This window comes from Pezoporus flaviventris, unplaced genomic scaffold (assembly GCF_033815535.1).
Source record: "Pezoporus flaviventris isolate CSIRO_AGI_PZ_B2104156 unplaced genomic scaffold, CSIRO_AGI_Pfla_v1 ptg000013l, whole genome shotgun sequence".
In the NCBI taxonomy this organism is placed as follows: Eukaryota; Metazoa; Chordata; class Aves; order Psittaciformes; family Psittacidae; genus Pezoporus; species Pezoporus flaviventris.
In genome coordinates, this window is record NW_026892561.1 from 12,980,813 (window position 1) to 13,006,279 (window position 25,467).

A 25,467-nucleotide genomic window follows, 5' to 3' on the forward strand; every position below is an offset into this window, starting at 1 on the left:
AGAAAAGGTTGAGAAACCCATCTGCAGACAATCCATGTCAAACAGAGCTTCCATGCAGAGGACAGCGTGAGGAGGACACCTAATCAACGCCAGGGACAGGCAGGACCCTGCACACAGGGTGATGTTCCTGCTCTTCCAAGACTGTAACTCACTCCTTATTATTTGCAGACACAAAGTCATGTTTAAGGGCTTGTTATGTCCTATTCATTTCAGACTTAATTCCTGACATCTGCAAGAGCTTTCTGCCTTGAAATGCAGTGTGCATACAGGCACCGGCAGTGGCAAAGATTGAGGGGCCATATACACAGCTCACAGATAAATGCAGCACTGCCCATCTGCAGCTGGGTGTTCCTAGCCTGCCTCTGGCTGGCAGCGGGCAGTGCTGTGTCCATCCTCCTGCCTGTGCTGGTGTGGCCACACACAAATCCGCAGGGATGGAGCTGGAGGTCAGTGATGAGCACACAGAGCCAGCCCTGCCTGTGTGAGCAGCAAGGTCAGGATCAGCCCTTTGGGGCCAGTTAAGAAGGGGAGGGAGAAAACTGTTCCCAGAGCAACAGCCCATGCTGCAGTTCCCCAGATTCCAGTTCAGGCTGGACACCAGGGACAACACCTTCTCCGGGATGGTGGGATGGGGATGGGGTTTTCATCCTCAGCCGTATCCGAGGCCCCTGCCTCATCACCTCTGCTCTTTCTCCTAGGCTGAAAACCTTCCCCTGTTTCCTGGAGCAATTTCAGCTCCCTGAGCCCAACCTGCCAGCACAAACTGGAGTTGCTGCAAGAACTCTCTGCACCAGGAAACCTGTCAGCGTTGTACAAGAAGTGTAAATGCCTTTAACCCCATCGCCTCTCAGAAACTCAATTCCCAGAAATCCTGGAGAGGCTCTGCCAGGAAAAGTTTTGTCGAAGGACTGGGACGATTGCAAAAGACACCCTTTTTAGGAAAGCCACCAAAAAAGACAGCACAAAGCCACCCCAACGCTGCAAGTCCTGCTGCCAGTTTCCCAGGCGCGCAGCTGCCTTCGGAAGCAATCCCTGCCGGGTGGCGGCAAACCACCAGCATTGCTCACATCCCAGAGCCCGCCGTGTCCACACACCCACAGCATCCCTGGCACTGCCTGCCCCACAGCCCCAGGGAACGCAGGAGCCCGGAGCAGCCATCCTGATGCAGCTCCCCCAGCTCTGGCCATGGGCAGCAGGCAGGGCTGGTGACCTGGTAGCTTCCCAGGCAGGTCCGCCAGGAGTGAGCGGAGCATCCTGCCCCCATTTGGAGCACACATGGCAGCTGAGCTGGCAGGCCTTGAAAAGGGCTCCAACAAGCAATCACTTAACTTGTGCCAGCACAAGCCAAAAGACAGGCTTTAAGACCGTGCTCCTGCGCCAGAGCTGCTCAGGATGGGGCTAGGCAGGACCCAGCAGCCACATCTGCCCCTGATCTCCCCTGCACGTGGCAAACAGCCCTCTACCACTGCCTGGGACAATGATCTGTCCTTTTTGCCACTTCCCCCGAGTTCAGCCTTGTGAGAGGCTGAGCCACCTCCCTGCAGCTGCGGGACACCCAGACTCTCTGCAGTCACCACTGCCTAGCAAGGTGGCTCCATATGGATGGAGGGCATTAAACCCAAGCAACTGTGAACATGTAGACTACGGAAACGGTGCTCCAGCCGTTTTCATAGAATCCCAGACTGGTTTGGGCTGGAAGGGACCTTAAAGCTCATCCATTTCTACCCCTCTGCCATGGGCAGGGACACCTTCCACTAGACGAGGTTGCTCCAAGCCCTGTCCAACCTGGCCTTGAACACTGCCAGGGATGGGGCAGCCACAGTTTCTCTGGGCACCCTGTGCCAGCGCCTCACCACCCTCACAGGGGAGAACTTCTTCCTACTATCTAACCTAGATCTCCCCTCTGTCAGCTTGCAGCAGGCAGATGGTGGTAAATGGCAGAAAAAGCCACAGCAGGGAAGCTTGAGAACATGCCCTCACATTCCTGGGCCCATCAAGGACCAGCAGGGATATAAAAGGGGATGCAAAGTGCTGATTGTACCAGAAATGATCCCATAGCTCCCCAGTTAGGGCCTGGCCAACATCTTCTCTCCCCGCTGAAGACCACCTCAGACCATGCGGTGCATTAGGAAAAGGTGTGGGTATCGCAACTTCCTCCTTCCAGCCAGGCAGCAAATACACTGCCTGCACTGGGGGACACTTTTTAGGATATAATACTAGGATAACTATTATCAGTTGGATTCAATGACCTTAAAGGCCTTTTCCAACCTGAACGATTCTATGGTTATTATATGGGTGATGACTCAGGCTCTGGAGGAGCTGGAGACACGGGGAGGGCAGCAAAGCAGGCAGTGCATGCAGTGGGCTCCCCTGGTACCGAGGTGGCAGCGCAGGCAGCCAGGCTTGCTCTGCTCACCCGCCGGCAGCTGAGCGCGGCTCCAACATCCGGGGAGGGAAGGGAACAAAGAGAACAATTGCTATTGTTCTTCAGGACTTTCTTCGGGCCAGTTCCTCCAGCGCGGTGCTGCTGCCCTGTCACTGTGACCACAGCCCCACTGCGCTCGGAGCTGTGCAGGCACCAGTGGGGACGTGGCTCTTGTCCCTCTCTGCCTGCCACCCAACCCTGGGAGCCTGGTCCCCACAGCAGAGATGGAGCCAGCATCCTTCACAGAACCTTTCCCTGTGAGGTTGGCGAGGCGCTGGCACAGGGTGCCCAGAGAAGCTGTGGCTGCCCCATCCCTGGCAGTGTTCAAGGCCAGGTTGGACGGGGCTTGGAGCAACCTGCTCTAGTGAAAGGTGTCCCTGGCCACGGCAGGGGGTTGGAACTGGATGAGCTTTAAGGTCCCTTCCATCACAATTCTGTGATTCTGTGATTCTATGATCCTTGGCAGGGTTACCCCACACACCACAGCTCCTGTCCCACTCCTCAGTGCCATTGGGAATCCCCAAGATGCTCAACGTATGGTGACATCCAGCTTCCCCAAGATGCTCAACGTATGGTGACATCCAGCTTCCCAAGCTCTCATTACCTGCCAAGGCACAAAAGTGCTCAAAGTGGTAGGGAAGGGAAGAACAGAATAAGCGTCCTGGGGACCCTGGCTCCTCATCCCCTTCACTGATCCCACACAGTTGTTGCAGCGAGGAGAGCAGCCTTTGCTGGCAGCAGGGCCTCACGCAGCAGGACTACACATGAGCAGGATGAGCACCCCCATGACTGCCCCCTGAGCAGGGCTCTAATTACAGCCCAACCTCTCCCAGCCCAGCCCAGCAGCACCCAGCCAGCGCTGCCTTTGAAGTCTGGGCTTTCAGAAACCACCACCAGGCTGCTCCTAATTGCCCTTTGTGAGAGCGGGGAGGGATTGGAGCCAGGAGGGGGCAGGCGAGGGGGGCAGCAGGGCTGCTGCGGGGGGGGAAGCTGGGGTACCACTGACGGGGTGCTCAGCACATGGCATCACCCTGGGCTGATTGGTCTCCGTGGGTCTGCAGATGGAGGTGGAAGCTAATGCGTGAGAAAGAATTCAACCTGAGTCTTGTTTGATGGGATTGTAATTCACTGGCAAAATAAACCAGATGCACCCTGGTTACTGGCTGGGTGTTAAAAGGATGGATGCTGAAGAACATCATGGCTAAAAGTGAGGCTGCATGGGCACAGTTTGGACAAGTGGCTTCAGCAACAATACTGACGTTTTCATAAAATCAAGTTTCATATAGAGCCCTAAGACCTTAATATGGCCATCAAATACAAGTATTCCCACCAAGGCCATGCCGGCTCCAAGGTGGAAGAACTTGTGTCAAAGCAGGATCTGGCCAAGGACAAAACTCAACTTCTCATCACCTCTTCAGGCAATGCTCCTTTAAAAACACCTTCCCTCCAGCCTGCGCTTCATCACAAGAGCTGGTGTGCAAAGCTGAGCTCCAGGTGAGCAAGGCCCCTCCTGACCCCCTTGCAGCATGCCCACATACACCAACCAGAAGGCTCTCCAACCCCAGAGGCTTCCAACATGGCATAAAAGCAAACTTCCCCAACTTGGTCACTGCTCCATGCTCCAACATTCCCTAGCTCCCAGGGGATAAATGGCCAGGGGAAGCCGTGCAAGGCACAAAGCTCTGGGGATCGGATCAGTCAGCTCAGAGGTGTGGGCAGCTCTCTTGCTCTTCAAACACAGAATGACTTTCCCCTCCCTACTGGCTGTCATTGACCAAGCCTGCAGGGAGCGATGCGCTGACCAGAGCAGTGGAGGAGGACGGGGATGCTGGTGAAGCAGCACACCCAGGGAGGAGCCTGTGCGAACGTGTCCCAGGGCAGACTCGGCAAGGGAACCACGTTCACCTCACGCTGTCCTGACAGCCCCGCTTTGGGTTCAATCTGCTGAATTGTTCTGGCCTGGTAAGAACTAGTTTTGGGCAAAACGCCCAACCGGGCTGTGGGCAAGAGCCTCCACGGGCCGGGCCCAGCGCTCAGGCGCGTGGGTGCCCCCTGGCATGCTGCATCCTGCATCGCTGCGCTTTGAACCCACCTCCCGCATCACTGCACAGCCCCACAGGCGCGGCTGCGTTCGCCTTCACCCACAGCCCGGCAGCAATGGACCCACCCTCATGGGCAACCCCTGCAGCTCCCCTGCACAGAGAGACCCGGCTCCTTTAGAGCTGTGATAGCAGCACAGAGCCTCTTCCCCCACTGCCTGACTCCTGCATCCCTGCATCACAGAATCCCAGAACGGTTTGTGTTGGAAGGGACCTTAAAGCTCATCCAGTTCCAACCCCCTGCCACGGGCAGGGACACCTTCCACTAGACCAGGTTGCTCCAAGCCCTGTCCAACCTGGCCTTGAGCACTGCCAGGAATGGGGCAGCCACAGCTCCTCTGGGCAACCTGTGCCACTGCCTCACCACCCTCACAGGGTAGAACTTCCTAAAGTCGAATCTAAATCTCCCCTCTGTCAGCCCAAAGCCATTCCCCCTTGTCCTGTCACTACAGGCCCTTGTAAAAAGCCCCTCTCCAGATTTCCTGTAGGCCCCTTAGGCACTGGAAGCTGCTCTAAGGTCTCCCTGGAGCCTTCCCTTCTTCAGGCTGAACAAGCCCAGCTCTCTCAGCCTGTCTCCACAGCAGAGCTGCTCCCCCCCTTGCAGCACCTTCATGGCCTCCTCTGGACTCACTCGAGCACCTCCACGTCCCTCTTGTGCTGGGGGCGCCAGAGGTGGACACAGGACTGCAGGGGGGCTCTCACAGGAGTGGATTAAAGGGGGAGAATCCCCTCCCTTGACCTGCTGGTCATGCTTCTTGCTCTTGGCCTTGCTGAGATACCTGAGGTTTGACCTCTCCAGCCCTGTCCAGGTCCCTGCCCTGCAGCGTGTCAGCCACACCGCACAGCTCAGTGTTGTTGGCAAACTTGCTGATGTTGAATACACGGAAGCATCCCCAGAGAACCCTGCCCTGGCAAGGCAGTGCTGGCTGGTGCCCCACACATGGAGGAAGGGGACTTGGCCCAGGACTTGGCTCATCTCCCCTCACACCCTTCAGCAATGACATGACTAGACAGACCCACTGGCAAATTGCTCCCTGAGAGCTCACGCACACACTGCTAACACTGGCAGCTACCCTGTAATAACCCACTGTCCCTATCATTACCATTAATTATATATTTACATACCCCATAATCTTAACAGCTGCTCAGCTGCATCTCGGGGGGGCGTGAGCTGCTTTCAGAGGCCACCTGGCTCCTTCTCCTGTGGCTCTTAGAGCCACTCATCCAGGAGAGGAGCTTGCAGCTGGGACAGGACTCGGATCCAGCAGGCAGCCATGAGATCAGGCCTGGGACGGGCAGGAAGGTCACCAGGGCTGGAGTCATAGGGAAGGCACCAATGTCCTGGCTGCCCCGTGCTCCCAAGGGACAGCACCGAGCACATTATGCAGGATCACCAAGCATTAAGCTTGAGCAATTCCCCACCAGTGCCGAGTTTCATCCCCACAGCACTAGGGAGCCTTGCACCACTGATCGGTGACCCCAGTAGTGCTTTCAATGCATGTGGCACTGGGTGGGACCTTGCTGCATGAGAAGAGACATCCCACTGGGGCTGGTGCAGGGGTTCAGCCACTGTTCAGACAGCACATCCCAACCAGACACTACAGTAGTTCTCCAGACTCATGTACCACTCCAAGCATCCCCCCAGCAGGCAACAAGACCCTCAGCATCCCTCACCGTGCACTCCTCCTCCCAGCTTGCTGAAGGGAAAAGTGATTTTCTTCTTCCACCAAGCCAGGGAAAGTTGAGAGAAGCAACACAGGGGAGGCAACCACAAAGCTGCTGCCCCTTTCTGGAGCTACCTCCTAGAAGCTGCACCAATCCCACATCCGAGACTACCCCAGAATCAGCAGCACAGCTGGCACTGGGGATGGACACACAGGTCTGTGCTGGCAGAGGTGGTGTTTCTCTTTTTGATTCTCATAGGGGTAAAACACACACAGCATCCTCACAAAGACACAACCTCAGGGAGAAAAGCAAGGATCTTCTAGACAGAGCTTTCACCATTTCATCTCAAAGGCAACACATTGCCTTCCATTCATGATGCAGCTCCATCCAAAAGGCAAGCTGGAAAGCAGCCCGGGGCTGGCTCTGCCCCGAAGCTGCAGCTGTTTCATGTGGCTCCAACGCCTCTCGTCCTGCAGCTCGCTCTTTCAAAGAGCCGCCTGCATGCGCACAGGCACACAAAACACAGTTAATGAATGTCTCGCGTCCCGCTGTGTGTGTTCTGACACAGCCCCGCTTGCCAAGGGAAAGAACTGCGTGGATATATGTGCATACAAAGGCTTTAAAGAGGACATTCCTGGCATTTCTCAGCTTTGTTGCAGGGGTTTGGGTTTTTTAATATAAAAGCCTAAAGCAAATATAATCCAGAAGAAGGGATTTTTAACAATCTTGAATACTTTACCTGCATGTGCAACACCTGAGAGCCACAGCACTCCCCAAGGAACCTGCTTTATAGTAACTGTTTCAGACTGAAGAAAAGGCATTGCTCAGGAGAACACTGCTACTGGCTGGTATTACACGCACTGCCAATGTCAGTGCTCTTTCACAAGGGGAGAGGATTAAGCCTTTCAGGGATCACGGCTCAACACGGCAGCTTTACACGCTGTAACTGCTCTCAGATGTTTCACAGTTGTAGTAAGCTGTCTGCACAGTGAAAGCCTCTTGGTGCGCAGCACAGGCATGGAGTCAGGCAGGATGAACCCTTGTGCTGTGCATGAGGATTCAGGTTATTACGGAATAATGAGGATGAAACTTTATTTCTGTCCTGTGAGTCAAACAAACCGGGAATCTAACACACTGAGCATGGTGTCATGTTTAAGCCTTTCAATGAACACAAACACCCACTCCCAGTTCCAGCTATGCAAACAGCCATCGCTCAGGACAGTTCTCACCTCAACAAGGCAAGTTTTACCTCTCTGAGGTGGACATTTGCTTACCTTTTGTCACCTGCAAGACTGCCCGTACGTATGTTCCCTGGGTGGCTTAAAACACCCAAAGTTACCAAGCCCACTGAAGCCAGTCACTGAAAAATAAACTTACTTTATTTGTAAGCAGCAGAGGTTTGGGGACTATGGAAATTCTCAGCAGGAACTGACATTTGTCCTCAAATGTGAGAGCTAATATCAGCAAATTTTGAATGCTATATTAAATTTCATGGTTCACCTGTTGCCATAACCAGACCTTCCTAGGCCAGATACGTGGACCATAGCAAGTTCTTTGTAAGAAGCAAACTACATCACATCTGCCAGCTGTCAGGTTTTTATAGTTTTCTTTGAATTATCAAGTCACTGTCATCATTAGAAAAGAGACACTTGCCTGGAAAGCCCAAGCCACTGTGTCACCTCTTCCACTCCTCTAAACTATCCCCTGTGTTTTTAACTGTGTTAGAATAAACTCTCCACTTCTTTGGACCAAGTCAGAATTGGTTACCCATAAAAACACCCACTGCAATATATTTGCATACATCTATGAAAGGAGAAAATATAATCACTTTATTTTCAGTATACAGACTAAATCCCACCATAAAATAATGAGAGAGCACATGTGAATAGAATACTCTGCACTTAAGAAAGCCCACATCTGCCATGTCTGTGGAACCCATCGTTTGCTGTGTGGTGCTCACAGCTCTCCAGCACCACTTCCAAAAGCAGCTGCAGTACTCCCAGGAGCAACACTGCATCCACTACAATTCAAACAATGCTCCCAGGCTGCATAGAAGTGCTACATTTTCCTGTATACCTTGAAATACTAGTTAGGTACAACACTATTTCATCACTTCTGCTCCCAAACTATGTCAAGTCCCCCTCCCACCCTTACACCAAAGCAAGAATTACTTCTACAAGGAGGTAAAATCAGCAAGTTGGGGCAATACAAACTTCAGAGGTGCAGAACGATGGCATACTGTGATCTGCAGCACATGAACATGCAGCACAGACTGCAAGGCATAAATACTGATGAGTTGCACCCAGGTGCAAACGCACAATTGCCTCTGTAAAGCTCTCTCTATGGTGCGACTCCTTCCATGTCACACACACCAGTGGGTGTGTTATTGCTTGTAGTAAATTGAAGAAGAATTGGACCTACATAAGAAATTCACTCGCAAAGCACAAAAGTCACCAGTGGCCTCTAAGCAGCTCTACAAACTGATCCTTGCAGCTGGATTTTTGCTGCATGCTCCACACCAGTGGTCGGCTACAATATTCTGCAGTTCAAAACCTGCATCTCCCATCCTCTAGCAAACACTATCAGTGTCTTCTCTGACTCATATTTAAATGCACAACTGCAGGCAGCATAAAGTAGTATTAATTTTCATAAAATTCATCACGTACATCTTCACTGAACTTAAGAACAGGTGACCTGGGCTGTAATGGCAAAGGCCAGTAATGCCTTATCCTCTCAACACCCAAAAGTCAACAGAAGAGGAGCTGACATTATTGCAGATATTATTACATGTCCAGCAGAGCAGACACATTATCACTGGATTTTCAGGCTGCCAACAACCTACCTTGCCCATGGTGACCAAAAGTATTTAAGAATCCACACTTCATACCTTGCACTTCTAATTGAATGTAAAGTTTACAACTGAGTGTCTTTAAGGAGTAATAAAGCAGCTCTTGGGATTTCTTTCCAAGCAGACACTGACTTAAAGGCTCAATACAAACTCACAGTGTTACAGGGGACTCTCAGGCAGTCACTGACAGCTCCCTAAATCTTCTCTTACAGTTACATGCTGCACAATCACTTTCTTTCCAAATACATCCTGACTATAACCTTGTTTTATAGCCTCTCTTGCTAACTATACTCTTCATATAAGTTCTGACTGCAAATGCTGTCCTTAATAAGTATCATAAAATTGACTGATTATTTCCTGTCTACTGGTGCTCCAGATGCAATGCTACGTACAAAAACATACAACTAATTCTTCCAGCAAGTGATTCAAACCAGCACTGTTCTCAAACAGCAGGTTGGCAAAGGTGGACTGCAGATTGCAAAGTCTCCAAGCTTACCATATCACAAAGTGAGGTAGCAACAAGCAGCCTTTGAAATAGCATTGTCTCTGTATTTTCCCCTAGTATTAAATTCCTCTTGCACACAATGTAGTGAGCGAACCAGAGGCTTCTCTGGAGCAGTGGAAGAAGAAAAGAGATGGTAAATAAATAACAAATGATAAGAAGAATTAGGCCAATAGCTTTGCAAAGTTTTCCTTTTTGGTACCAGCACTGAGCACTGCTCATTTTCAGGTGGAGAGGAATACAAAACACTTCAGTCTCTTTGTGAGCTTAAAGTCCAAGTGACTTCTGCACAATCTGCTTGGCAATTTTGTTAAACTGTTCTCTGTCTTCCCGCCACATCTTGGAGGCATCTACATTGGCTCCACTTTCATCATTTGGCTCTGAAACGAGAAAGACTGAAAGGTAGGTGGACAGGCAGGCAATGGAGCAAGACCCTCTCGCTTCTTCAATAATGCCTCTGTACTGCCACTTCCCTGCAGCTCTGACATGATTCCCCTGCTTGGGACTAAAGAAACATCACTAGAAAGAAAATCCAGTGACAGCCACTGGATTCCCAAATGGTTCTGACTGAACTGATCACAAGAGAATATCACAGCAAGATCGAATTTAGGTAGAGACAAGTGGCAGAGGAGCAGTACTTTCTTTTGTTTATGCTCTCAGCAGCTGAGCCCCAGCATGCACATGGAACACCACAATGAGGCACCACCAGTGCTGTCAAGGAGGTGTAAAACTGCACGCTGCTCCCTGCAAAATGTCTCTTTCTGGTTTTGCAGCTTCACAGACACAAAGCCCTCCCAACCAGGCCACCCAAACAGGCTCCATCACGCTTTGGAATAGCTTGTTCTATTAAAAAACAACAAAACAGACCAAGAAAACCCATAAAATGCTTTCATTTCTGTAACATCTTTCATTTGAGGATTTCAGGGCATTTTACAAAATACATTAAACCCCCATGATTCCAACACTTAATTTCGTACAGAGGTAAGCTGCAACGTGGGATTCATTAAGCTCATGGTCAGCATACAGTGGGACAGCTGTCGACAGGATTACACAAATCATTAAGATGGAACATGCTCTACCCACTTTGCTTCACACACTAGTCCAAATCCACCCCAACCTAGTTAATAGCAGACATCTTGGGCTCTTATCTTTCTTGATTCAATCACAGAATCCCAGACTGGTTTTGGTCAGAAGGGACCTTAAAGCTCATCCAGTTCCAACTCCCTGCCATGGCCAGGGACACCTTCCACTAGACCAGGTTGCTCCAAGCCCCATTCAACCTGGACTTGAACACTGCCACAGATGAGGCAGCTACAGCTTCTCTGGGCAACCTGTGCCACTGCCTCACCACCTCCATAGTTAAGGGACACAACACAGTGGACAATGCTGATGGCCTGCCCTTAAAAGACAGTAGACGTCTAAAATCTTTTATCATTCAAAACTGATTCCAAGGGACACATCTCTGCTCTTTTCGGGCAGTTCAGTGGCTCTATGTGGAAACAGATGCATCTTTCAGAGAGCTCAACACAACAGAGCTGAACCACAGCCGTTGCTGGATTTAGGGAAAGGCTGTACAAGAAGTTTTTTCACCCCACTCCTCTTCTGAAGAAGCCTTCCTCTGAACCACAGGTGGCAGAATGGGGTACATGAGAAATAACAAACAGAAATGGAGGGTGCTGTCTTGTTAATCTCCCATGGACTCGAGTTAGAGCTGGCTCAACCAGCTTCTAAAGCCAAATCCAACACAGGCTGTAATCAATACCCTTACAACCTGCAAGAGTTGAATGGACATCACAGACAAATACAAAGATGAAGCTCAGGTTTTGTGCAGGAGCAGGCAACCTGGAGAGCCTCTGGACCCATGTGACCATCACTATCTGCTCCGCTGCTGCTGAGCAGCTTTAAATGCCCTTTGCTCACTTAAAAAACATCAAACAGCAGGAAGCAGCTCTAGCTAACTCAATAACTGCTATCTGAGCTGCTTAATAAGACAGAAGTCCTTACCTGCCAGCATGCTAACAACTGACAAGAGGATCTTTTCCACACTCTGCACGGGACTCCACCGCTCAGCACTGCTTTCATATCCCATGGGATCATCCCCAGGAGCATGAAGAATAGAGATGCAAACTCTGCCATCTGGGTAAACTGCACAAGAAGTAAAGGGGATTGATTGTTACTTAGTGGAAATACTTGACCTCTCCAGATCTTTAGCAGAGATTAGTATTTGGACTTGGCCTTCCTATGACTGAAGCTAAGCCTCTTCCAAAGGCAAGAAGACAGAAAATATGAAAGAAATCTAGCAAAAATCTCCTTTAAGCAAATCCGACAAACTTGAGTCATCCTTCCCCAGCAGAAGCCTGCTGGGAGCACTTTTGTCATTTAATAACCAGTGACAGGATCTATGGAAAAAATAAGAGATGCAGCCTGATGGAACAAGGCAAGTATTTATGCATACACACAGTTTCAAGTAGGTAACCAGTCCTCTCTAAATCAAAGGACAACAGTCACAGAGCACTGAATGCATGCTGGAGTTCTTCATGAGACTGAGACTGGAAAAAGAATTAAGCAAACCAGCTCTGCTGCAGCAAAGAGGAAAACTGGTATGTTATGAGCAACATAATTGATCCTATTTTGAACATTATGGAGGTGCAACCAGAATAGTTCAGACTACTGCTTTTAATTTTGCTTAAAGCTCAGAAGGATTAAATTGCCTGGAAACAAGGTAACCTATCAATTAAGGATACAGCCGTCTTCCCCTCCCACCTTTAGTGCAAGCAAAGCATCTGCAACAAGTCATCTTCAGAGACACTGGGCTCCACTGACTTGATAATGAGGGCAAAGAAAGCTTGAAGAGAGAACACAGAGAGAATGGAGTTTGAAACACTGCTTTAGCAACATGGCCTAAAGCTGCAGCCTCTCAAGGAAGGAAAACTTCAGCCCAGTACTTTCAGTGCTTCCATTCCTTGGGTGACCAACCTGTGCCACTGCCAGGAAAACAAGACAAAACAAAAAGAGGGAATAACCGCTGGAAGCAGTTGGGCTCATTTTCAGTTCTTTCCATTCACTCAGCTAATGTCTGCACAAGCCTGCAACATGTAAGCACTTTGGAAGACTTTTATTTACGTCCCCTCCTGCAGCCCCAGGCTGGGGACTAGAGCTGGTCTAGCCATAGCTGGAAGAGGTGAAAACAGCACGTGCTGAATCAGCACTTCTCCTTGCAAGTTAAAAACACACTGGTAGAAGGTATTTCACTTGTAAGTTACTCTAATATCTTTATGCAGAACCTCATTTAAAACAGCTGGACCATAGCAGCACAGTCAAGACAGCAAAAGTTGATTCCTCTGATGTACTCATCTTCCCACTTTGTCACTAAATGCTCATGCAAGACTTGCTATTAATTACTACTTGAAGTTATCTTCACCAGAGCATCCATGAACATCATTTTAAGAGAAGATAGTTCTGTGGTGTCTCAGTTCCCCATGTACATAATACAAACTGCAAAGATAAGGGAAAACAACAGACTTCTTAAACATTATCCTTGCAATTCCTTAGAGGTGGAGGATTAAGCACTTAAACCACTCAATTTCTACAGCCTGTCTGGGTAGAAACAGACCATCACAATCCCACCTGAGAAGCACAATTCTAGAGTCTACTTTTGGTGATCTCAATTTTAGATTGGCATCACCCAGAATCACAAGACTTTAAAAAGCACTCACACGTAACACATGAGAGCCAGGCAGTTTGTGCCTCTCCACAAGCCACTCCTCCCTCCTATGCTGCGCACAAAGCAGCTGCCAGCAGCAAACCTCAAGCCAAGGCCAAAACTGGAGCTGCAGAGTATTGTGTGGACATGGATTTTCTCATGGAGACCAGTCCTGCCAAGAAGTTTGGGTGAATGAGTCCAGCTGGAGCAAGGTGCCAATGCAGCCACACTGCTTCCAGGTGCCAAACTCTGCATTGCTGCAGACATCAGAGCTTCAGTGATAATGCTATATTGCCTTGGGCATGTCCACACAGTTCTACACTGTGATATGCAGGTGTGTCTTTCACAGGAGAACAGAAAGATGTGGACTAAATGGGCAACGATCTGCATCAGTGGTACTCTGAGGAGGGAAGAACAGAACTTCAAGAAATTGCAAAACTCCTTGGAATAGGATGAAATAAATTGATTTCCAGCTGAGATTAAGATTTGTGTTTGCAAGTGCAGGAATGTCAGCTGGGAAGGAAACACTAGGCAGGAAGGCAGCATTTTTGTTTTACTGCTCTCAAGTGGCAGATGCCTAATAGCCTAGAATATAGATCCAGTCCCTTCAATTACTTCCACTGAAAAGTCTTAAGATAATCTTGTCACCGTGAGAGTTGCAGAGAAAAGGCCAGCAAAGCCTTAATATTAAATACCTGCAAACATGTCATCGGCTTGAACAGAGCACTCTGTGTGTACCATCAGAAATACTGCTAAACCTGAGAGAGAATCACCCTTGGTAAGGATGCCAGCCCTCCTGCTGCAAAAGTTAGGTTTTAAGGTGCACAAACAATCCACTTCCCCACATGTCCTGCTGCATCAGACTTACTGTTCGGATGGAACATCTCACACGTGAACCTCATTTTCGGAGGACTTAATGGGTAGTCGAGTGGGAAGCTCAGAACAGCAGGGAACACCCCATACTCGAAACAGGTGTCTTCTGGACCCCTAGAGACAAATAAAAGGCTATTCACCAGAGTTTTAAATACTTTTTTCACCCAAGTTCTTGTCTAATGAGATGTGAGGTTTGGGCCATATCAATCTCCCTCAGAAAACAAAGAGTTAATGCACTCTTGCCCCCCACCTCATAAACTTAAATCCAAATATAGGGCTTGGGAGGGAAGGGGGAAATCAAAGCTTGCACACTAAATTACTAGGAAGGTCACAACACTGCTTAATTAGCAGGGTGTGTCTGGATAAAACTGGAGTATCTGGCTTCAAGGCATGTTCCAGGATTTGAGCATCTGCACGTCAAGAGAACGCAGAGGCAGGTGTGGGACTCCTGTGCCTTTGAAGATACTGTTATGCTGCACAAGACAAAGATGGCAAATGCTATAGCTCAAAAATAATTTACAAAACCCACAGAGATTCAAGCTGCCAGTTTCGAGCACAACCACCCATCAACACTTATCACTGACTGACGAACACACCCCACAACAATGCTTTATGAAAATACAAACAAAGCTCAGGGACCGTAATTGCTAGATGCAGGACAACAATGTCTCTTTGCAGACTTAAAGTACTTAGTTTGCACACCCTTAAGTGCACGCAGAGAACAAATGGCTTCATCAGGGTTTCTGTAGAAACATTTCCTTGTGTTCACCATCTAGTTCAAAGTGCAATGAAGTTGAGAATATAAAGACAAGTATTTGACCCTCCCTAAGCAAAACGGTTTTGGAAAGTGAGCAAAAAATTTTCTTAGCCATGATTTATTAAAACTTGATGCACCATGTGGAAGTTATAACACAAACATGATCTCCCTTGATTGGAAAGTACAAAACAAGCTTCACCACTTGAAAATCTTAGCCAAGAAGACCTTATGTATTCAGTAAAAAGCTTTTCAAATGACAGTTATACTGTCTGGGAAATAAGGTTTAGGAATATATTAATGCTTCCTCCTCTTCACAATGCACACTCTCCATGCCAGAAAGAACATGAAAGTTCAAGGACTTCTAACAGCTAAGACTGCAAAACCTAAAGCCCTAGAAGGCTCACTCTCCTGAACTTTGGGATTCAAAAGACTTGGCTGATAGATAAACATGAGAATGCCATGATTTAACCCTGAGCATTGACATTGGCAGGAAAGATTAGAGGAACGCATCAACATATAGCAAGAATGAAAGCTTAACCAGCTCAACCATTTTGATCCCCTTCTGGCCTTTTCCCTAATTTGGTCAGGATTTAATTCACATCTGAATGCATTTTTTCATGAACATTTTAATTCCAGCTGCATTTTAAAGGCTTATTGTTGAACTTCTAAGAGTATGTACATACACCCATTGAAAAGCTGGTGGGTGTCTCATGTTCTGTTTTGAGAGCAAACATACAGCCTTAAGGGCTCTTCTGTCAAATATATGAACCCAACATGCTCCATTTTAGGACCTGTATTCTGTGAGCAAAATGTTTTTGTTTTAACCATTCAGTGCTGCCAGGATCAACTTCAAAGAAATGATTAAAGCTGATCCAAGACAGCATTTGCAACTACAAAACACTCAGGCCACAGCATTCAAACTTGACAGCACCACTTTCAGTTCAAAAAGGACATTGGCAGGGTTGGAGAAGTAACGAGCAAAGCACCTTTTGCAATCACACCACCTGCTCTGCGAAGGTTTCAAAGCACATGGACATGGACAGTGGGATCGGGTGCACCCTCAGCAAGTTTGCCAGCAATAAGCTGTGTGATGTAGTTGACACGCTGCAGGGCAGGGAAGCCATTCAGAGGAAACTGAACAGGCTGGAGAGGTGGGCCTGGGCAAACCTCATGAAGCTCAACAAGGCCAAGTGCAAAGTCCTGCACCTCGGTTGGGGCAACCCTAAGTACAAATACAGGATGACTTGCCAGAGAACCAAGCTGCTTAGCTGTGTGAGAGATACGACAACTCTGCTGACATAAGACATAGCATGAAAAGAAGAAACTCTGAACTCCACAAGCTGGCTGATTTAGGCAAGGGGAAGAAAAGGATGGTGGGTATATCCGCCAAAATATGAGGGAAAAGCGCATTGACAAAAACAATTCTGTAATCACAGCTTCACGTACATTGTAAATGGTTTCTTATTTGTAAAAAGATGCTGAAAAGAGACCAAAACCCACAGTCACCAGATGCTCAAAAGGGGAATTCCATGCTAAACAAATTCATAAGCCTAATTATGTATTCAATTACCTTTTCTAGACAGGTTTTTGGTAAGCTGACTTCGATTTACCCTGTTTAGTTTTCAAACAATCTTTAGGCTAATAAAGCTCTTAACAATTATGTGAGGTTTGTGTCTTTTGGGGATAAACTTTAGTAGCATACACGTGTATATGCCAACGAAAGAGGACAAACCTTGGTCTTGAAATGCTGAAGTCACAAACTTGCACAGCACAGTGCAGCGCTACAGTAATGACTGTTAGGATGGTAAACTCTCTTGACATGCTGGGGCTGCAGCAGTCACCCTGCTGCAAAGATCTGGCTTTCACATACTCTAATTCAGCATCTGTGTGATGTCTTATCAAAAGGGTGTATTTCATGCCAGGCTCCAAACCTCCACTGTTCAGAAAGTTCACACTGTATTTTCAGTTCTGGATCCATTACACTCACTTTGAGAGCATAAGAACTGTTCCATCATTCAGACATGTCAATCAGCCTTAACATGCATATGTTTAATATTTCTCCAGCACTGCTACTACAGGCAAGAACACCAGAAACACAAATTATTATTACTATTATTTTAAACACCATTATTCTACCCCTGAGCCAAACTCTTCCAATAATATATGTAACATCAGCTAGCCCACCTCTGAACTGATAAATGGGCAATGCCTTTTCCCTCTTAGGTCTCTTTCTTATTTAGTTGCCATTACATGTGCTCTAGGCTTACATAAATTGGGTGAAAGAAAAAAAATAGAAGTATTCTCTTCATTACTACACCACTCGCCTTTTGCACTATCTAAAAGTTTAAAGGCAGCTTTACTTCATTTCCTCACCCTTGCTTCTTTCATTCCCTGAATCTCACACAGCACATTTGAGATTACAAAACATTAGAGAAGATAATCACAGACAAACACAAACAAGTCATTTAGCTTGCTTTCCAAATGTATGCAAACATTTCTACTATTAGAGTTGGGTAAAAAGATGAAAGTAACCAAACATGTTTAGGGTAAACATGTTTCTATTGTACCACAGCTTCAGAATTTAGCAGATCTTAAAATATAATTTAATATGACACACACAATACAGAAACCAAAATGAAAGTGCCTCCGCCTCTCACTTTGCGCTGACAAAGGCCTGAAGCTCAACACTCAGCATTTTAAAGGGCTTTCAAGTCTGCAAGCAGCTCCTCTGTTGTTTAAGAATTTGTTATGGGAAATATAAGAAAAAGTATTTTCTAGGTAATGAAACAAATGCAAAAGTACTTCTGTGTGTCCCCCATGAAAGCTCTACTTAACCACATAGTCTCTGCTAGGAGAAGGTACCAATAGGCAGGAATTTCCTTCCATATCCCAGGAAGTTCATTAAATCCTCTGGGATTTCTAAACTCTAAGCAATGCACAGCTGTCTGAACTCAAATTTGGTACATTAGAAAACATGTGTCTCAGAAGAGTCATTCCACTTGCAGAAAGAAAAAGCATAAGACCCTGCAGCCAAACTCATAGGTAATTTGTTGCCTGACACCAGTTTCCATGCCAGGTGTTTATTTTCAGGGGACTAAGCTCCCAGGAAGTACAATCTATTTATTACAGAATAAATTGCTGTACATAAGCAGAGGCATTTGCCAACTCCTCATATCAAACAGCAAACAAGCAGTGGTAATCCAAACCTCCATTTACCAACCTAAAATAACTCAGAGGCTCATGCTCACCATAAAGGAGGATCACCCACGCAGCCAGCTTGTGTGGAATAGGTGATGTACTACAGCTCGGGAAGCTTTTGTATTGGTTGTGTGCCTGACCCCAAGACACAGAAATCTTGTTTTTCATCTCAAGACAACATGCTCCAAGCTAATAGAGGAGATAGGGAAATTCTGCCACCCACACTAGTTGAGAATCTCATAAGTCAGCACTGGTGGTTGCACTGAAAACCTGCTAAGAGCACAGCAGGGATGCTGTAAGCAGGGGCTCCTTAGCACTGGCTGAGGGAAAGGAAATCACCAACTCTTTCTAAAGGAGTCATGAAATACAGAGCCTGGATCTACCCTAACAACAGACCATCAGCTTCAATACAGACTTAGCTGTTTAGAGCATCTTCACTTTTTAATTCTGTAATATTTGTGTAATATGGCAGAGCCAAGTGACAAAGGTCTCTTTTCTTCTCCCCTACTGTTCTTGAACCTTATTGTGTAAAGATCATGAGTTATCACATGTACCCAAACTTTCCACAGAGGGTACAGCATGAGAAAAGAGTACGAGCAAGAGAGAAAACAACTTGTAAGATGCTGGGCAAGAAGATTTTGTCTTTTCATGGCAACTTTTGCTATGAACAACTGTACCCATCAGTTTGGGAGTGGAAGGGGAGAACACAGCACTGTAAAGAAGTCTTTGTCACCTTCCAAACCACAAAAGGTAGTGATCAGAGAGGTATTCACCAAGAAAAGAGCTTTCTACACAGAACCACTGCACTCAATGTCTTTACATGACCAGACAATTCATGAAGTGTAAAATTCAAGACTTTTTTTTTTTTTTAGTTGAACTGCTTTCTCAGCTCAATCCCATTCCATTTTTTCTGGAAAAAAAAACCAACTGAAGAGCAAGTGAACTCATTTTAAACGTTGATTTTTTATTTTCCTCTTATCCCTGATAATCTGTGTATTTTGCTCCACTTAGAGCATGAGAAAAGCACAGCCTGTATTTACAGCCCAGTAATGTTCCCAACAGGTTTGTGTGACCTACAAACAATTCATTGTTTCCTACAGTGTTCATATATGCAACATATATTCAAGGGAGCCCAAATGATGATTCCTGTCAAGTTTGCAAGTTACTTATGCTTTAGGTATGGTTACCCCCAACCCCTGCAGTGTTCAAGGCCAGGCTGGACAGGCTTGGAGCAGCCTGGTCTAGTGGAAGGTGTCCCTGCCCATGGCAGGGGGTTGGAACTGGATGAGCTTTAAGGTCTCTTCCAACCCAAACCATTCTGTGATTCTATGTTGCTTATTATCATGACACCTGTACAACAAATGATCACTTAAGTCCCAATGCTGCCTCTGTCACACTCTTTAAATTCCAAATATAATTTCCTGTTCAGGTCTGAAAAGAAACTCCCAAAGGCAAAGACTGATGTTACGCACAAGTGGTATTTTTTTTATATTTTTGTTCTCCTAGAAGCTAATCACAGTGTGCAAGTGCTGATTTTGGATGCAAAACTGTATTAACTCACATAATAAGAGCTTCCCATTCAAAGAAGTTCTCTTCATTCACAGGACCTATGAAATAAAAATAAAACAATGCTTAGTGCTACCTCAACACAAAGCTACAACTTCACCACGCACAAACCCTGCTCAGCTCCTCACCTGCTACAATCCCCTCGGGTGGGTTCAGGGTCAGCTCTGTAAAAAAAAAAAACCACAAGGAAGGTTAACACGACCTGCAAAACCAAGCATTTTGGCTAGCATCTGGGTGGCCAAAGCTTAGCACAGAAGCCCCACCAGCAAACACCCTTGGAGAAAACCTTGAGGACACCACTGGGCAAAACTTCCCATTAAGAAGGCCCAGAATCTCACTGCTTACAATGTAACTTCTTCATGCAATGGTTTTCTAGGCAAAATTATTTGTCTTTTCATGCTTTTTTGGGCTCCTAAAACTCCCGTCTTCCCAGAGTCAACAATTTTAAACTGAGAAGGAAGAAAAAAATGTCTTTCTACAAAGCACGGGAAACTCTGCTTTTGGACCACTGTAGTATCTGCAGGTACAAACTCAACAGCCTGAAGACAATACAGGTTGTAACCCTGTAACCTCCCTACACCAATTCAGACTTGACAGCATCTCAACCCCAGAACCCAAACGACACAGAAAGTTGGAGAAGCCAAAGCAAGGGAGATTGGACAAGCAGCTCTCTTCCTTGAACACAATCCAACTCCTCCTGTGTGGCCTGGAACAGGTGAATCAAAACCAAAGCAGCAATAAAGCAGCCATGGCTGCACACAGCAAGTGTGAATCCATCAATCCTCATTTTCTGTAGGAAACTAGTACAATTCCCAATTCATACTATAACCTTCAGCATCAGTACCACATTTCAAGCCTGCTGAAGCCCAGCCCCTTGTGTGCTGATAAAATAATAACCCATTTTTCTACTATTCAATGCAATGACCATCAGCTTCTGGTTTCCAAGGTCCTGTGGAGTAGTAAGCAGCTGGCAAGGTGAAGTTCAACCATGCACAGGCACCCAATGGACCTGCAGTCCCTGGTGGGACTCAGCACCAGCCCCACAGCTCCAAGCAAGACGCAGGGCAGCTGGCAGGACTGGTGGCAGAAGGTGACACCACGACGGTGTCAGACTGGAGGTGAAAGTAATAAGGCCAAATGTTTTGCTGACCTAGAATGGTGTTTCCACTAGTGGACAACTAGTAGCCCATAACACATAAAACACAGCTACAGGAAACACCACACGCACTCCCACGTATGAAAACAAGCAGGAACATGGACCCAGGGAATATGGGAAGTCCCAAAGAGATAAACGAGACACTTGACCTGATTTCCATGAAGCTATATGCCAAACTGTGGGTAGTGCTGCACAAAACAACACATGAAGTTTGTCTTAAAATAGCTAAGTTACCGTTGGATTCAAAACCATGCTGAGATACACTGACAGGAAAGATAGCAAAACTCTTCTGTTCATTGAGAATTCTATTAACTTTGGCACAGAGCTCTCCAATTGAAGTTCAAAAACACAGCAAGCAGACTGAAACTCAGCATTACGGTTTCCCATTACATCCTGGTGCTAAGGAGCAAGCTTTTCTCACTTGAAAGTGGGTCTCTAACAGCTTTTCTTGCTGATGTTTTTAGACAGAAAGAGGGAGATGGCAAACCTAGGAGCTCCTGGAATCATTTTGCTCCATCTTGTGGCACCCTCTAAGAAGAAAATCCCTCTGATTTCCCACGATTTCCCTTTGCCACTGACCAAAGTGCTAAAGAGGTTTCTATCCTTAAGAATCAGGCAAAGTGGTAACTGGGCAGTGCAGAGGCGCATGAGCTTTGATTTTGAGTGGCTGCTACTATACCTGGTCACTGAGGAAGGAACAAACTCCTTTTCCACATGGATGGTCACATCCTATTCTGTGATTTTTCTAGAGCTGTTCAAAGGGAAAATGGGAGCACAGTTTACAGGGAAACATGGATCCTAAAACTACACCAGCTATTTGAGAGAGCTGTCTTGCACAAAGTGAGAGCCACTAGCCACCTCCCTCAATCCCCTTTCTTTGACAGGCAAGACCAGCAGGAAGACTTAACAGGAGCCCTGGATGCAGCAGCTCCTGACCCATGGCTGACTGGTGACTGTGGGTCTAGGAAAAAACCTCCAAGGAGGGGAACCTTGTGATCTGTGGGACAACGGAGGTGGGAGTGAGAGACATAGAGCGGCCCTCCTGCCACTCACCAAAGCTCCATCACGTTCACCTGGAGCTGTGGGACCCCATGCGTGTTCTTGTGGGGAACTCCCTGCTCAGACACCTGCTGGGTGCATGTTGGAGGAGCCCATGGTGGTGCAGCACACACCACCTGATTCACAGCAATGTCACTCAGCACTGGAGAGCAATTTGGAGAGGTTTCCACCTTCAAATCCTACACAAGGCATCCTGTTTGGCTTGCAGAGGAATTCTGCTGCATGCAGCCAGGGAATTTGCTTCCAGATGGAAACACAATGAAGTCCTAACTTGTAGCACCAGAGCTAAACCTTACTTTGAAGCTTTGCTTGTAGGCTGAGACTGAATGCAAAAGAACTGACACTACTGAAGTCCAATGCTTCTATTAGGAACATGGGGCAGATTCAGCGCAATCAACACCTCCCTTTTAATTTCACTGATCATTAGGGAGTCATTAGATGCAAATTACACCTAAGCCAAAAAGAGAAGAACTAAACCAAACCCTCTTGTTAAAGCAGTTAATAAAAGATGGATCACATTCTTAACAGAGAAGTTCAGCAGTATGCTGTCTAAAAACTGTATCAATTTAGCATATCCCCAAGGTGACTAAACACACAAGACTTGGGAAATATTAAGGGCACATAATCACTTCAGTGTCTGACAGCATCTGAACTGAAGATGCTTGAAACCAGAATCTTGTTCTTATAAATCTGCCTCAAATTCTGTTTTATTTTCTCTTCTCTGTCATAGCATTCAATTGGCGCAAGGCAGTTTGAGCTCACACAGACACATGGCACCGTGGGTGTCTGAGGTATTGCGTGTTATGCTCAGGAAAGAGCATTTTCAAAGCAGGTTTAACAGGGACAGCTGCAGAGACCTACTGCAAATGTTCAACCATCTTCCCCCTGGAGAGAGCAGCTCATCACAACCCACACCGGTACAGCAGCTTTCTTGTAGTCCCACATGAATTCTCTCTCTCCAAGCAATAAGGAAAGGAAGCACCCACTTCAGTGAAGCACTGCCACATTCTGTTCTGTACAATGAAGGTGTATTTTTAATGTGAATTCTTAAATCTCAGAACTAACATAATTCACAAACAAAATCTCTCAGTTCCCTATAAATGCTATCCTGGGAAACCACACGGAGAAGATTCACTTAATGCCTGCCTGTAGTACTACACCAAATTCTTTTTGATGCTGCTTTACATCACTTTTTCCTAAAGAATTCATTCATATGAGACTTTCTACTAAGATCTCACAGCTTCTCAACAATAAAGGATCAAACCTAGATTTTGGGACTAAGGGGACTTATTTCAGAGAACAGATAAGAGCAGAGCCAAGTATTTTTGCAGCTTTCAGGTCCGTGCTTCAGGATTACAACAGAAAAATGCAGGCTCCAACCAAACACTGTCAGCACCAGCTTCACCTGCATAACTGCATGGTGGGGTTTGCTCCCTACCCCCAGGAGCTACCGGCAGCACCCAGGCAGCAGGGCCCAGGCCAGCCCCAGCCTGGCAAACACCTGTGTGATGGGCCAGGTTAGAGACCTGCACTCTGCAGAGCAGCTGAGAAGAAACACTAGACTGGCAGGAAATGTGCCCATAAATCATAGAATCATAGAATTGTTAGGCTTGGAAAGGACCTTAAGATCATCTAGTTCCAATCCCCCTGCCATGGGCAGGGACACCTCACACTAAACCATGTCACCCAAGGCTCTGTCCAACCTGGCCTTGAACACTGCCAGGGATGGAGCATTCACAACTGCCCTGGGCAACCCATTCCAGTGCCTCACCACCCTCACAGTAAAGAACTTCGTCCTTATATCCAACCTAAACGTCCCCTGTTGAAGTTTTAACCTGTTACCCCTTGTCCTACCACTACAGTGCCTACTGAATAAATACTCTGTTTTACACAGGCTGGAGTCTTCCACTGTAAGTGATGGCAAAATGAGAAACAACTCCTCATCCCTGGGCAACCTTGGGAGCTCTGAAATGACCTTCACCAGAGCAGGAAGCCAGTTCATCGAATCATCACAGAATGGTTTGGGTTGGAAGGGACCTTAAAGATCATCCCTGGACAGTGACACCTTCCACTAGACCAGGTTGCTTCAAGCCCCATCCAACCTGGCCTTGAACACTGCCAGGGATGGGGCAGCCGCAGCTTCTCTGGGGCAACCTGTGCCAGTGCCTCAGCACCCTCATACGGAAGAACTTTTCCCTAATATCTAATCTAAATCTCCCCTCTCTCAGCTCAAAGCCATTCCCCCTTGTCCTGTCACTACAGGCCTCTGTAAAAAGTCCGTCTTCAGATTTCTTGTAGGCACTTCCTACAGCCCAATGCCATCCTTCCCCTACCAAACACTTTATTTTTTTTTCTCCATTCTCCTTTCTTGCCCTCAATAAAAGCTACAACATCACAGGACACCGGGTAAACAAAAAGGGAAAAAAAATATCTTCTGCCAAAAAAGCCACCTCTGGACATCTCACAAGCTCACTGGGGAGCAGATCATCCCATCCCCCCCCCCCCCCCCCCCCCGAAGAAACAGGATGTCCCCAGGGGATTCAGCCACCGCTCATCACTACCTGCAAGTCACATCTCATGCAGCTTTCTAAACAAGTCTGACATTGACCACTAAATTTAAAATCTGCTATTAACTGCTGCGCTTTTACTAAGGGCTTGACAAACGCCTGTAATTAAGGCCACAAAGCTCTGCAACAGAGACTTCCGTGGCTGCTGTTTGTTCCGCCTGGAAAATTTCACCCGGAAAAAAACAAAAAGAATGGGATAGAGGGGAAAGCAGATGCGAACCACGCACACACAGCGATCGGTGTCCCAGCAGAGGCAGCCGCCTGCTGCAACGGCGCAAGGAGAGCAACCCGGCAGCGGGAAGCGGTGCCGCCCGTGCCTTCCTCTTCCACAGCCGCACTCCAACGACCCCGGTGCGCCCTAACCTCCTGCCTCGGGTGTCGCTGCGGGCCGAGCGCCGGCTGGAACACCGCGGCGCACAGGGAGGGAGGCCTGCGGCCTACCCCGCCACCGCCCATGCGCGGCCCGCGGGCTGCCTCCCTCCTAGGCTTTAAGAAGGATCCCGTCAGGAGGGGCAGCGGGAACCCTGAGGGGTGCCGGCCCCTGCCGTCACTTACGCTTGTACTCGGCCATCAACCGCTTCAGCGCCGTCCCCGCCATGGCGCGGCCCCGCCGCTGCCACCGCCGCTTCCGGGAGGCCGGCTAGAGAGGACGCTTTGAGACTGATCGGCTGCCCGCTCCTCCTCTATGGTACGCACTTAGTCCTCCGAGCGCCAGTGACGCGCATGCGCAGAGCGACACCGGGGCGAACAGCTCACGGGGCAGGCGGCTCGACAGGGAACTGGGAAACTCCCGGTCCTGGTTGTGATTCCTCAGGAAACAGGCTGCGGACACGGAGGGAGGAACTGCAGCTGCTTCGTGTGGAAGGGGCGATAAAGAGTGCATAAAGTTGTATTGTGCAGCAGTTCCCCGAGGAGAGTGGGTTTGCAGCTGATGGAGGGTGCATCAGCAACCCCAGAGGCTTATACCCAGCCATGTGCTTCTGCTACCTTGAGTCTCTGAAGTGGGTATCTCAAGCGCCGCTGCCACGTACACGTTTCCCCAAAGAAGA

The 25,467-nt window shown here is 47.6% G+C and overlaps 1 protein-coding gene across 3 annotated transcripts; it reads right to left on the minus strand.

Moving 5' to 3' along the window:
- Positions 1–7,995: 7,995 nt before the first annotated feature.
- Positions 7,996–25,203, minus strand: UBE2G2 (ubiquitin conjugating enzyme E2 G2). 3 transcript variants are annotated; one of them, XR_009743095.1, is made up of 7 exons: positions 24,974–25,203; positions 19,765–19,800; positions 19,632–19,677; positions 14,111–14,229; positions 11,544–11,684; positions 10,221–10,382; positions 9,842–9,919 (listed from the first exon to the last, which is right to left on the minus strand). XR_009743095.1 is itself a non-coding variant. In XM_061451705.1 (6 exons), the coding sequence occupies exons 1-6, from the start codon at positions 25,014–25,016 to the stop codon at positions 9,807–9,809; spliced, it is 498 nt and encodes a 165-aa protein (XP_061307689.1). In that variant the 5' UTR covers positions 25,017–25,177; the 3' UTR covers positions 7,996–9,806. The 3 variants fall into 3 exon arrangements, 2 of the variants coding, with proteins under 2 accessions (XP_061307689.1, XP_061307690.1); XM_061451705.1 differs by lacking the exon at positions 10,221–10,382 and having other exon boundaries at positions 7,996–9,919; positions 24,974–25,177; XM_061451706.1 differs by lacking the exons at positions 10,221–10,382; positions 24,974–25,203 and adding an exon at positions 24,782–24,800 and having other exon boundaries at positions 7,996–9,919.
- Between the last annotated feature and the right edge of the window lie 264 nt (positions 25,204–25,467).